At 35.2% G+C, this 13,371-nt stretch overlaps 2 protein-coding genes and 7 non-coding genes across 9 annotated transcripts; 2 read left to right on the top strand and 7 right to left on the bottom strand.

Annotated features, from left to right (window-relative positions):
* Positions 1 to 560: 560 nt before the first annotated feature.
* On the top strand, positions 561 to 2,098 carry LOC149679736 (uncharacterized). Its single transcript, XM_089835573.1, has 2 exons — positions 561 to 819; positions 1,278 to 2,098. Exons 1-2 carry the CDS (start codon positions 753 to 755, stop codon positions 1,847 to 1,849), a joined length of 639 nt encoding a protein of 212 aa, XP_089691699.1. The 5' UTR covers positions 561 to 752; the 3' UTR covers positions 1,850 to 2,098.
* Positions 2,099 to 5,458: 3,360 nt separating this feature from the next.
* LOC149679737 (uncharacterized) lies at positions 5,459 to 12,227 on the top strand. The gene is made up of 5 exons (XM_089835748.1): positions 5,459 to 5,680; positions 6,718 to 6,850; positions 7,722 to 7,849; positions 8,575 to 8,725; positions 11,841 to 12,227. Exons 1-5 carry the CDS (start codon positions 5,638 to 5,640, stop codon positions 12,157 to 12,159), a joined length of 774 nt encoding a protein of 257 aa, XP_089691874.1. The 5' UTR covers positions 5,459 to 5,637; the 3' UTR covers positions 12,160 to 12,227.
* TRNAR-ACG (transfer RNA arginine (anticodon ACG)) lies at positions 7,913 to 7,985 on the bottom strand. The gene has a single exon. It is a non-coding gene; the product is annotated as a tRNA-Arg (tRNA).
* Positions 10,258 to 10,339, bottom strand: TRNAL-AAG (transfer RNA leucine (anticodon AAG)). The gene has a single exon. It is a non-coding gene; the product is annotated as a tRNA-Leu (tRNA).
* On the bottom strand, positions 10,412 to 10,493 carry TRNAL-AAG (transfer RNA leucine (anticodon AAG)). Its single transcript has one exon. It is a non-coding gene; the product is annotated as a tRNA-Leu (tRNA).
* TRNAL-AAG (transfer RNA leucine (anticodon AAG)) lies at positions 10,566 to 10,647 on the bottom strand. The gene has a single exon. It is a non-coding gene; the product is annotated as a tRNA-Leu (tRNA).
* On the bottom strand, positions 10,723 to 10,804 carry TRNAL-AAG (transfer RNA leucine (anticodon AAG)). Its single transcript has one exon. It is a non-coding gene; the product is annotated as a tRNA-Leu (tRNA).
* TRNAL-AAG (transfer RNA leucine (anticodon AAG)) lies at positions 10,880 to 10,961 on the bottom strand. The gene has a single exon. It is a non-coding gene; the product is annotated as a tRNA-Leu (tRNA).
* On the bottom strand, positions 11,037 to 11,118 carry TRNAL-AAG (transfer RNA leucine (anticodon AAG)). The gene has a single exon. It is a non-coding gene; the product is annotated as a tRNA-Leu (tRNA).
* Positions 12,228 to 13,371: the final 1,144 nt, after the last annotated feature.

The raw sequence follows: 13,371 nt of genomic DNA on the forward strand, positions 1-13,371 counted from the left end.
CTCATAAAATGTCCGCCCTACACTCAAAGGCAGGCCCAATTTTCGTAGCAGACGAAATTTTTCCCCCACTGAAATAGCTCTATACCTTCATGTTATGACGTCAAAAACCGATGCCATAGAACTCTTTACGAACGAGAAAAAAGAAGTAGCCCCCTTAAAAAATCCCACTATTTTACACTTGAAATCAAAAACATTCCCAAAAGATTACAATAGATTATTGTAAAATGCCATTTAAAACTGTCCTTCAAACTCGATAAGATAAGTCAAAATCTATTTGCACTAAGCTACTTGTCGCCTTCGATAAGGAAAGAGCCGATCTTAGTCTTAACCCCAGTGCCAAGTTAAGTTGAACTTAACCCGCGAGGACAGCGCTACCAACCCTTACCCTTTGAGTCCATGCAGTCCAGGGGTCCAAGACCAACTCTGACCAAACATTGCCTTACCAAAGCCTGGGTGGTCCAAAAAGAATGGAAAAATTTTAGGTACATACGTAAAGGGTTTGTAAATTGGGCCTGGGTTTTCGTCATGTGTAAATAGAGGGCTACGTATTCCCCTTTTCCGAACTCTAGCTGCCTGTGATTGGACCTTATCATTATCGGTTGAAACATTTCACGAGGACCACTTGCCTGCCACGAGGCTAAAGAAATTTATTATAAATTTAGAAAGATTGAACACATTGGATCTAAATTCATCGGTGGCTAAGTCGTGCTGAACCGGTATCCCCGACTCTGCAAACATTATTTACCAAAACAATGTTGGAAATTAAAGGAATTTTAGTGTCTGCAATGCTAATATTATGTTTGGGTTACGTTGGAAGTCGTAAGTACTTTAATATTTATTAATTTCAAAATTAAATAACGTTTTTAACTAACTTTTGGTACGATGTGAGTGTGGGTATTAGTTTGAGCCGCGATGGTGGATGTAGTGGAAGAAGATGTTTATGTTGTTGTAAGGTGTGTTGTTTTTGTCAATGAGGTTAGGTTATCTGAATAAATGGTTAGTTTTCCCCCCCAGTTATTAAGCAAAATGGGTAATAGTTTAGGCCGCAATGGTGGATGTAGTGGAAGAAGATGTTTATGTTATTGTAAGGTGTGTTGTTTTTGGCAATGTGGTCGGTTAGGTTATCTGAATAAATGGTTAGGGATGGTAGTAGCAGACTATTTACCTAACCCAAGCGCATGCGCACTAGACGCGACCATAAGCGATTATTGCAACTAAGTCACCCCATTCTCTTTACAAAAATTAATAAATAAATATTTGTGTTTTTCCACTTACAGAAACTTTAGACGACAAAGCCTTTTGCGACCTCTTCGACCCTGACGAAATGGTAGACGACTTGATGAAAGGCGTGGCCCAAGAGTTACCGAGTCCCATGGCATTACCCAACATCGACTGGATCATCAACTTACACCACGGTCAAGTATCAAAGATGAACACCTTAGTACGAGTGGCCAAAGTCAACAACACCTGCACGAAAGAGTCAATGAATTTACGCGTCAGTCTAAGAAACAAACAGGTCATCAAGGGCTTTTTCTTGTGGACCAAACCCATCTGGCTAACAGGGGGTTCCTTGAATGGTAAAGCTCATACTTGGCTCCGAAGAATGGACATGAAATTAGATATTAGGGTACCATTCGACGGTAAACCACCGGGTATTAAAGCCCTCGATGTCGATGCCTTCAAAGGCTTAAGTGTTAGGATTGATGGTTTGGGGTCATTCTCGGGTCAAGCTTCAATGTTAGCCACTCAATTAGCAAATCGGTTTACTCATCAAATTGTTACGATTGTAGAACGAGCTATCGCCCAAATTTTTACTAGGGATTTTCTAAATAGGGTCTTGAGTCATTAAAGTCATTGTTAGGTATATAAGAATATTAGGTTAAAATATCTATCTCATGTTCATTATGATACATCGCATAACTTTAATATAAAAGGTATTTTATAAGTTATAGCTATTGTTTTTATTATTATTATTTTGGCAAAGTGTTACTCTTAATTGCCTTTAAATTACTGTTAATTTTGAATAATTAATTCTTTTTTATCTGATTGCCTTAAATATGTATAATAATTTCCGTAATAAATTTGATTTTAAAATGCATATTATATAATTAATTTCAAATTTAACCTCAGAACAGGTATATATTACTATTTAACCATAAGTTTATAAGATATGTTACTTGATAAGTATGACACTACCTATACTTCGTAATGCTAGAATCAAGTTACAGCACGAGATAACTAGTTCGAGAACGACGGAAGCGAGAATTGAAGTCTTACCCTCGGTGGTTAATTTTGCAGGACTTCCATCTAGCTTGACGGCGCCTCACCAGGCGTATGTCGCTTTGCCTCGAATCTATGACGTTCCACCTACGTCACTTCATAACAAGCTCTTATTAACTAGTGACAAACTTATGGAGGAACATATCTTATAAACTTATGATTTTATTACGAACATCCATCTCGTAATTATTGCAAATTTAATTTAAAATTAAAAACACTATAAATAAATAAATAAATAGAAAAAACCTTTAATTTAAAACAAGAAACGTTTCAAATTTCGCTTAAAAAACCTCACCTTAAAAATTATTCGAATTACTAATTAGTAGCAATAGCAACACATCGATGTTACGTAACGCTTAACGCGACATAACTAGAATCGCAGGAAATTTAATTAGATCTCATCAATTTTCTAAATAAAATTCCAGAGCGTTCAAGCGAGGCAAAAAAATGCATTCTTTTCTTAGTTTTAGTCGTTAAAATTGTCTATTTGCAACGGATTTTAATTTTTCTTTAACTTTTTAATATTTTTTTACAGATTATTTGGTCTAGACAAGACACCTGCGTCTAACTAATAATTAAGAAAGTAGCACAATGCAACGAAAAATAAAACGTTTAGGCCTAAATTATAATTTGGGATAGTCGTTATAATAACCAGGAATACATACAGCTACTAAGAATCATTGTGTACCAGCCATTTTCACTCAGCTTTTTTGTGGGAGGAGCTATAGACTAAATAATATGTATGACGAATTTTACCAAAGCGAATTAAAAATCTGTCCCTCTGTCTGTTGCACCTTGCGCGTATGACCACTCTCATACAGGCAGCTCTCAGTGTTGGGACATACAGGGGGTTTGATACATTGCACTCTCATAAAAAAATACTACAGCGCAGGCGCCAAAAAGCAAGATGGAAAGCTGCCCCCCGTGTCTTTCCCTATTAGTTACATCAAAATGGTCCATAGAGAGCTTTCAGTTGGAGGAGGAGCTGAGTCTTATGGCATAATTTACGCTGCCATATTGGTGGGTTTAAATCAGGAATGAAGCTGAGACCACCCAATATGACTACCAGAACACCGGTAAGACTTGGGAGGGTGTGACGTACTACTATCCCATCTGAAAGCTCTCTATAGGGGCTTGGCAATTGGGGCTTAACTCCGCCCCTAGCGCCATTATGGTATGTTTCTTTACAGAATGAAAGCTATATAAGCCCCTCCTCCTGGTATGTTTTTTAGCACTAGTGGAAGGTAGCGTGACGTTGTATGACGTACTACTGCAAAGTCCCTATTATGAGGGGTGACAGATAGTAAGATATCAAGCCCGGCCCACAAAACCCGAAATCATAGAAATTAACACAGAAGATATTGGTGGGACACACAATGATTCCAATTAACTGTATGCATTCCTTATGCAGCCGATAAATTATCACAAATGAAATAAAATAAAAAAATTGGGATGAGTAGAATAATTTCAGTAAAAAAATATAAAAAAATAAATTCCATAAAATTATTTAAAAATTCGAACTTGACAAGCATCGAATTTCGGTTGAATAGCGATATAGCGTAAAACAAAAACCTACACGAATTTTTTGACGTAATTTTGTAAAGAGAAAAAAAAGTTAGTAACAAAGTGGGCGTAGCAAACCTTTTTTTACACGACGAAACCATGCATGACCCTACCCACGAAATGGGCCTCACTGTTCAGTGTTCACTAACACTCTTTCAATACGTAGAAGGGTGGATATCCGGCTCAATTCCTCAAAGGAAATTGCACTTTCCTAAGAAGATTTCTACATTAATTCTGTTAACTCGAATACGTCTCTCTCCCAAGTATATTTAATGTAATCAGGAGTTGATATAAAGAGTGTGTATTTATAACAGAGCAAAAAAATATTTGGGGTTTTGGGGGTGATAATGTATGTCCCCAGTGATAGATTTAATTTTAGAAGTAGGAATGGAGAGAGAACAGAGTAATCTGGGCGCGCGTCAAAGTCCCGGACCCCCTTCCACGAGACGGAGGGGGGGGGGTATGAAAGAAGAGGCGGGTCATAGCGACAGAGGTAAAAAGGAATTACGTATTTTTCGCCGTCCCCGTCAGCAACGTCATCAAAACGTAGTTTAAGTGAGCCAATAAGATAATTTAAACTTTTCGTTACGTGTTGGAGGGAGGGAGGGACTCTATACTGGGTGGGCTGAGTCTGACTGAAGTAAATACTAACCGTTCTCCATTCCTACTTCTAAAATTAAATCTATCCCTGATGTTCCTTAGGTTGTTTTGATTCTCAGCGATGATTTGACTTGAGCAATTTTGTTATTAATTATTTAAATTTAATTAAAGAAATTTTAAATAAATGTATCTGAGTCGTGATGAACTTATGAAATCACTTTTTCAAAATTCCATCTGTGGCCATGGATTTTTCAAGTCAAAGGTCAACTACCACCTGTCTATAGCAAAGATGCGGTTTTCACTCGCACTGTTCATAAGTAATTATTTTAAATTATATAACCAGGGATAGATATAATTTTAGAAGTAGGAATGGAGAACAGAGTAATCTGGGCGCGCGTGAAAGTCCTGGACCCACTTCCACGGGACGTGGGGGGGGGGTATGAAAGAAGAGGCGGGTCATAGCGACAGAGATTAAAAGGAATTACGTAGTATTTTTCGCCGTCCCCTTCTGCAACGTCATCAAAACTTAGTTCAAGTGAGCCAGTAAGATAATTTAAACTGTTCGTTACGTCTTGGAGGGAGGGGCTCTATACTGGGTGGTCTATGAGTCGGACTGAAGTAAATACTAATTAGCCGTTCTCCATTCCTACTTCTAAAATTAAATCTATCCCTGAGTCAACACACCTCCCCCTAACTTTTGAAAAAGTGTCTATTAAAGGTACAGTAACACTCAGCATATTAACTCCACAAGGGAAATTTATTTTTTCTGAGTCATTATGTAACACACACGAAAGATGGCGTACAACAGTACACCTTTTTCCGGTTTTTCGGTTTCCGAATAAAAAATCAAAGATATTTTCTAGGAGGAGGAAATTGGGGGGGGGGACAAAAGTTAACCTAGGCCTTGTGTTTCTCACGCTTCGTCCCTCCCCCTATGGACTGTACTAAGGGTTGGTGCACCTGTCATTAAAATAGACTGGTTAAGGGCTTCGTAGACTTCATTAGTCAGACGGAATCCAAAGGATTCAAATCCGGTGTGGTGTGGTGTCGGTCGTGCGTAGTCATTTTATTTTTCTTGGGCTTTTATTTTGGATTTAATCACGACTTTTAGATTAATTAAAAAGTTAATTAATTGCGAGTTTTTATATATATTTGTTATATTTAATTAGTGCCATATAATTAATAAAGTTCGCCATGTTTTTATTAAATGGATTAACTTTCAGTTTGTTGTTTACAGGTGAGTTTAAAAATATATTTTTCGTTATAGTTGAATTCAATATTTTCTAGGTTAATAATTAGTAATGTTTATAACATGGGGATATTATAGGTAGGATTTCTGTGGGAAAAGTTATAGGTAGGATTTCTATGGAGTAAATTATGGGTAGGATTTGTATGGGGAAAATTATAGGTAGGATTTGTATGGGGAAAATTATAGGTAGGATTTCTATGGGGAAAATTATAAGTAGGATTTCTATGGGGAAAATTATAAGTAGGATTTCTATGGGGAATATTATGGGTAGGATTTCTATGGGGAAAAATTATAGGTAGGATTTCTGTGGGGAAAGATTATAGGTAGGATTTCTGTGGGGAAAAATTATAGGTAGGATTTCTGTGGGGAAAAATTATAGGTAGGATTTCTATGGGGACAATTATACGTAGGATTTCTATAGGGACAATTATACGTAGGATTTCTATAGGGACAATTATACGTAGGATTTCTATAGGGACAATTATACGTAGGATTTCTATAGGGACAATTATACGTAGGATTTCTATAGGGAAAATTATACGGAGGATTTCTATAGGGAAAATTATACGGATGATTTCTATAGGGAAAATTATACGGAGGATTTCTATAGGGAAAATTATACGGAGGATTTCAATGGGGAACTTATAGTCAATTTCTATGGGAAAATATAGGATGCCTATCTGAAAATTATAGTCGATTTCTAGAGGAAACTTTTAGTCCATTTCTATGTTGTAAGTATAGCATATCTATGGGAAAATATAGGATGTCTATGGGAAAATTTACCGCTTCTAAGACAGGAGTTTTGATTTTTAAAATGTTCAATTGGTCATAAATGTTCTAAATTGCTAATGGGGTGGGTACATGAGTCAAATGTATGTCTTGTAAATAATTCCATGAATTTCATGGGAAAATGCGTCAGTTAATTTAACCATAGTATAGAATTTATAGTACTTTCATAGGAAGCTTTGTTCTTTAATTTAACCCTTTAAAATTAAAACTAACCCTAATTTATCTAATCCAATTAGCCATAAAAGGTCAAGGTCAGCCAGACACGTGTCAAGAGGCCATAGTTCACAAATGCAGTGATTACTTATTAACGACAACGCTAGATCATGATCAATTGGTTGTGACTAAAGAAAACATCGAAAATGTTTGCAGGTAAAAATTATAATTAACTACTAAAACTATTTAAGCTCCAAAATCTACCCTTAATTAACTATTGTTATGTATTTAACCCTAAAAATCTAATTTTAATTAGTTATATTGTGTATTGTAGCCGGATAATCTAATCCTAATTAATAATAATTAGCTATTTTTATGTATTTAAGCCTAAAATCTAATTTTAATTAACTATTGTTGTTCATTTAAGCATAAAAATCAAGTCTTAATTAGCTATTGTTATGCATTTAAGCCTAAAAATCTAATAATAATTAACCATTGTTATGCATTTTAGCCTAAAAATCTAATAATAATTAACCATTGTTATGCATTTTAGCCTAAAAATCTAATAATAATTAACCATTGTTATGCATTTTAGCCAAAAAATCTAATAATAATTAACCATTGTTATGCATTTTAGCCTAAAAATCTAATTTTAATTAGCTATTGTTACGCATTTAAGCCTAAAAATCTAATTTTAATTAGCTATTGTTACGCATTTAAGCCTAAAAATCTAATTTTAATTAGCTATTGTTACGCATTTAAGCCTAAAAATCTAATTTTAATTAGCTATTGTTATGCATTTAAGCCTAAAATTCTAACTTTAATTAACCATTGTTATGCATTTTAGCCTAAAAATCTAATCTTAATTTGCTATTGTTATGTATTTAAGCCTAAAAATCTAATTTTAATTAGCTATTGTTATTTTTTGAAGCGGAATAAACTAATCCTAATTATCTATTGTTGTATTTAAACCTAAATATATAATAATAATTAGCTATTTTTGTGTATTTAAGCCTAAAAATCAAATTAATCTTAATTAACTATTGTTACGCATTTAAGCCTAATAATTTAATCTCAATTAACACAGTCGTGTCGATGAAGCTGAAAAATGTATCGAAGATTACATTGACAATTGTCATCCTTCAAAAACCAAAGAAAATTATATTCAAGAAAGTGGAAAGGATTTACTAGAAACGTGCAAATTTCTCAGAACAAGTAAGATATTAATCTTTTGAATGACATTTAAATTAATTAATTACAATAAAATAAGTATCGTTCCGAGCTTGCCAGGATTCGAACCTGGAATCTTCTGATCCGTAGTCAGACGCGTTATCCGTTGCGCCACAAGCCCGTGAGAGTCAAGCGTCTTAAGACAGGGCGTGTATTGGGCGCGAGACCTACAGGGGAACTTGGCGCGCGCTACATTTTCCCGCGTTTTTCAAAACCACCACGTGCGTTTTACAAATTTGGCGGAAAAATTAATAGAAGTTTAGTTAAAATTACAATTTAAAGTTAGAAAAGCAAAGATATTGTAAGTTATGGATAAAAATAGTTTTGAAAATTTTGGAGCCAAAACTTTCCCGCGTTTTTCAAAGCACCACGTGTGTTTTATAATTTTAGGTGAAATTAATAAAAGTTAAGTTAAAATTACAATTTAAAGCTAGAAAAGCAAAGATATTGTAAATTATGGATAAAAATGGTTTTAAAAATTTAGGCACCAAAACTTCCCCGCGCTTTTCAAAGCCACCACGTGCGTTTTACAATTTTTGTAAAAAATTTTATTTAAAGCTAGAAAAGCAAAATATTATAAAATGTTGAAAAACAGAGAGAGGTTTAAAGTTTTAGGTGCGAAATTTGACCGATGTTTTTCAAAATACCACGAGGACCTTTATGTACCAAATAGCAAAAGAAACATTTTAACATCAATTTCACCATTACAGAATACATTCCACATTTACCCTGTTTCGGCCCATTATCGGACACATTCAACAGATGTACGGGGGAAATTAAAAACATCGTCAGCGATCAAAATCAAATTCTACACATGCAAAATGGAACCGCAACTCCAGCCGAGAAAAGATCATTATGCTGGTATGAAAATTTCATTACATAATAAAAAAATAGACCTAAAAAGTTAATTTAACTTTTAAATCTACTATATTAGAAAGACCATCCATAAGGTACAGCCCATAAATTAATACTAATTAAGCTTAGATCTAAAATTTAAGTATAGTTCTACTAAATACTGGTTTGGGAAAAGAATTCCTGAATTCCACCTAAAGATGGGTAGCTTCGTCCCTTCAGGCTATTTCCCACATAAAAGTAATTTTAATTTAAAGTGAGGATGAAATAAAATAGACACTTTTTCAAAAGTCTAGGGGGTAAATAGAGTCTGGTGAGTTGACCACCTTTATATACCTTTGAAAAGGGCAGGGAGCCCAGTCAAAATTTAAAATTCTTTATAAGGAAAATGGGAATTTTTTACAGGAATTATAGGATTTTATAGGAGGAAAAAATCATGTGTTTTTATAGGAAAATATAGGACTAAAATGTGCATATATAGTACTATTTTGGTTTAAACTATATAGAACATTTTAAGAAAAAAACAACAAATTGGATTTTAGTTTGAAAATTCAGAGGAACTTAATTGAATTAAAATATAATATATAAAAAATCCTGAGCGAGCCTTTGAAGCAATGTCGGACATGTCTAGTCAAATGTGATCTCGATAAAAGAGATAACTAAATTTCGATAAATTTGATGCTAAACTATACGAAAACTTCCCAAACTAAGTCAAAAATTATAGGATATTATAGGGCCATTCATGAAATTATAGAATAATATAGGACAGGTTCAAAAATATAGGATATTATATTGGACCTTTCATGAAATTATAGGATAACACAGATCATGCTCAAAAATATAGGACTTTATAGGAATTATAGGACCGCTGCGATCCTTGCAAAGGGTCTATCAGTTTCACAATCCCTTTAAGCTACATCGTTACTTAGTGACCAAAAAAATACTTTCTCCATTCACCCTCCCTTTAAATTGAATAAAAGTCAAAGTCCTGGCTTGGGGGCATTTTTTGGTTGTGATACTAAACGATTCAATATAAAAAATTTTATCTAGAAATAAAAAAATTTCAAATTCCCTCCCTGATATTCCCGGAAAGGGGTATATAATTAAGTTTAAATTGACATCTGGTGCGCAAAATAATTTAAAGTTGAATTAATTATTGGTCAAAGTCTTAAAAGTGTCTTACCGTCTAATAACTATTATAATATTATATTATTCTTCTAATTTAAATTATTACAGAGCCTTTCAGGCTATCATTAGTTACGGAAAATTACTAGGAAATAATTAAGTTTATTTTATTTCTCTGATGAATATCATTTTATCTGATTGGTGTATTACTATTACGGTCTAGTATAATTTCTAAAATGTTAATGAATGATTTAATATTGGTGACAATACTGTGGGTTTCTGCAAAGTGCAGTAACAAATAGCTTGGCCGCCTCCTGGTGTAAATCCTCTATGTATTGTATCAGTATTAACGTTGGTCTAAAATCGAATGGTTTAAATTTAGGCTTAGTTCCAAATTTTATTTAAAAATAGACATTTGGCAGAAGTGGGATTCGAACCCACGCCTCCGAAGAGACTGGTGCCTTAAACCAGCGCCTTAGACCGCTCGGCCATCCTACCATGAGCACCAAATTAACCGGATTAAATTGCACACTTAATTAACTTAAACTAATTAAACTAAAAATAACAACTTGGCAGAAGTGGGATTCGAACCCACGCCTCCGAAGAGACTGGTGCCTTAAACCAGCGCCTTAGACCGCTCGGCCATCCTACCATGAGCACCAAATTAACCGGATTAAATTGCACACTTAATTAACTTAAACTAATTAAACTAAAAATAACAACTTGGCAGAAGTGGGATTCGAACCCACGCCTCCGAAGAGACTGGTGCCTTAAACCAGCGCCTTAGACCGCTCGGCCATCCTACCATGTGTGCCACATTAGCCAGGTTAAATTGCACATTTAATTAATTTAAACTAATTAACTATTTAAAAATAACAATTTGGCAGAAGTGGGATTCGAACCCACGCCTCCGAAGAGACTGGTGCCTTAAACCAGCGCCTTAGACCGCTCGGCCATCCTACCATGTGTGCCACATTAGCCAGGTTAAATTGCACATTTAATTAATTTAAACTAATTAACTATTTAAAAATAACAATTTGGCAGAAGTGGGATTCGAACCCACGCCTCCGAAGAGACTGGTGCCTTAAACCAGCGCCTTAGACCGCTCGGCCATCCTACCATGTGTGCCACATTAGCCAGGTTAAATTGCACATTTAATTAATTTAAACTAATTAACTATTTAAAAATAACAATTTGGCAGAAGTGGGATTCGAACCCACGCCTCCGAAGAGACTGGTGCCTTAAACCAGCGCCTTAGACCGCTCGGCCATCCTACCATGAAGCTTAAATTCACTTAAAAAGATTTTGAACCAGAAAACAAGTCGAAATTGATCTTTAAAATTATAACGAGTTTAAGTGACAACCCCACCCAAAACCCAAAAGCGTTAAAAATGCGTGCTCTACTTAAAATCAAACCTAGGGGGCGTTTAAACAACTTGTTGTTCAAATAGAGTGTATCGTAAAATTTCTTACACTAAGTAAATAACACTTTCTAAAATGCACAATATCCCAACTACAAAAGTATAAAAAACACTAGTATAAACACTAGTACAGAGATGAACTAGGCGAGTTAAAACAATGAAAATACAATATTTTTATCGGTGACCTTTAAATGCTAAGAGGGGCTAATCTCGAATTCCCAATATTCAAACCACTTCTAATGAACCTTAATTTGCTTAGTGTTGCAAATTAATATCAACCTTATTGCAATTTAATTAACCAAATTGGGAAATTAACTAATTGTGAATGTGTAGATCATAAATATCAAACGAAGCACTTTCTCAAATATACTATACAAGGTGTTTCTGATAAGTCTGGTGGCATAAATTAAGGGGGATGTTTGTTCTTTGGGAAATCGATTTTGAGTCGAAAATGTTCTATGTACTTCTATCGCCAATTTGCCACAAAGGACAATGTTGTTAAAATACATCATAGTGACCATCCCCTTGGTTTCCTTCTCAAATTTTTACCCACAAAAACTTTTAATTTCTTCCCATAGCGGAATTCACAAAATCTTCGAATGCGTTGCCTACCCTACATTCAGTACTTGCGGACCGGAAGCAGCCCAAACCATGGAAGTCTTCCTTAGACGTCAACTACCCCTTCCGTTGTTGACCGTTTGCGACACTGTCACGTGTGACGGCAACGTAGTGGACACTACCGAGTTGTCTGACACGACAACTTTGCAACCTAACGATCAAACAATCACCTACAACGAAACCTACATTAAGAAGGATAACGACCCAAATTCATCTTCCCAAATAACATCAATTTGCGCTTTAATTATATCATTAAGTTTCATTTCTTTATTGTCCTGATTCCTGAATAGCTAAATAATGATGATTCTATTACATAGATTTTGATGCATTTTTTTATCTTGTATAAAATTAAAGTCTAATTTTTTTCCATTTTTAAAGTTTTATGGTTTTTTTTTTTCATTTGGGGACAAATACAGGGTGTTTTCCAAAAAGGGAGGGTAATTATAGGACCGTGTACAGTGGGATGGTTCTATGGAAATAAATTTTGAGTCGGGCCCCTTAAATTAAATTAGAATTGTCCTTAAACACTTTAATTATAACATCTCATTCCTAAAGCCATCTTAATTTTGAAGTTCTCTAACTCTAGTTCTTTAGAACTACACTATAGTAAGTTCTCAAGCCCAGAATACCCACAAAAACCCCATAGAAATTAACATGGGAAATAAGGGGACAAAATTATTCCTAAAAGCTGTATGAATTCCAGGAGATACATGGAAATTCTTTCAGTATGTGATAGCACTACTTCTTTCTTTTTCCAACTTTGCCTAATACTTGGGGTTACAACAATCAGGGTTCGAGTAATAAAGCCCAATTTTGCAAAAGAAAACCCATTGCGTTCTTAACTAACGATTCATTACAATTTAGGCCTATAAAATTTTAGGCTGCGTGCTTCCTTCTAGTAGTTTCAAAACCTTCAACTTCAAGATAGAAGAATTGGAAATTGGAGGAAGTAAACAGGAAGAAACATCTCGCAAACTTCCGGCTTCCAAAAGCTTAAAGGAGAGATATGCGATGGAGTAGCAATCTCCATACCAATCGCGAAGCCTCTGTACCCCCATCTACGGCAGAACTGCAACGAAGTCCTCCCAGCATCCTCAGTTAATAACGTTTTGGTAGAGGCTAGTCGTCCTTTACCAAAACGACTTAACAATGCCGCCCCCCTGTGTCTTAAAAATAGAAGCTAATTCGTGAAAACTAGCGCTAGACGGAAGCACTTAACATTCCCCTATAGACATTTTCAACGCAAAATAAGGGGGTAGGCCACCCTCAGTATTGGGACATTCAAGAGGGTTGATACATTGCAGTCTCTACAGCGCAGGCGCCAAAAAGCGAGATAGAGGGCAGAGTTTTACCCCCATGTCTTTCCCTCTTAGTTACATTGAAATGTTCTATACCAAAGGCAGGGGGCGTGGAAGAGGTACACTGGGAGAATTTCTCCTTCTCCATCTCACCTATTTCCTCTAAGTCAAAAATTTAAAAGTTACAAAACCC

Source organism: Phalangium opilio, unplaced genomic scaffold, assembly GCF_054372755.1.
Source record: "Phalangium opilio isolate 3A_F unplaced genomic scaffold, DU_Popi_V2 ptg000041l_1, whole genome shotgun sequence".
Taxonomy (NCBI): domain Eukaryota; kingdom Metazoa; phylum Arthropoda; class Arachnida; order Opiliones; family Phalangiidae; genus Phalangium; species Phalangium opilio.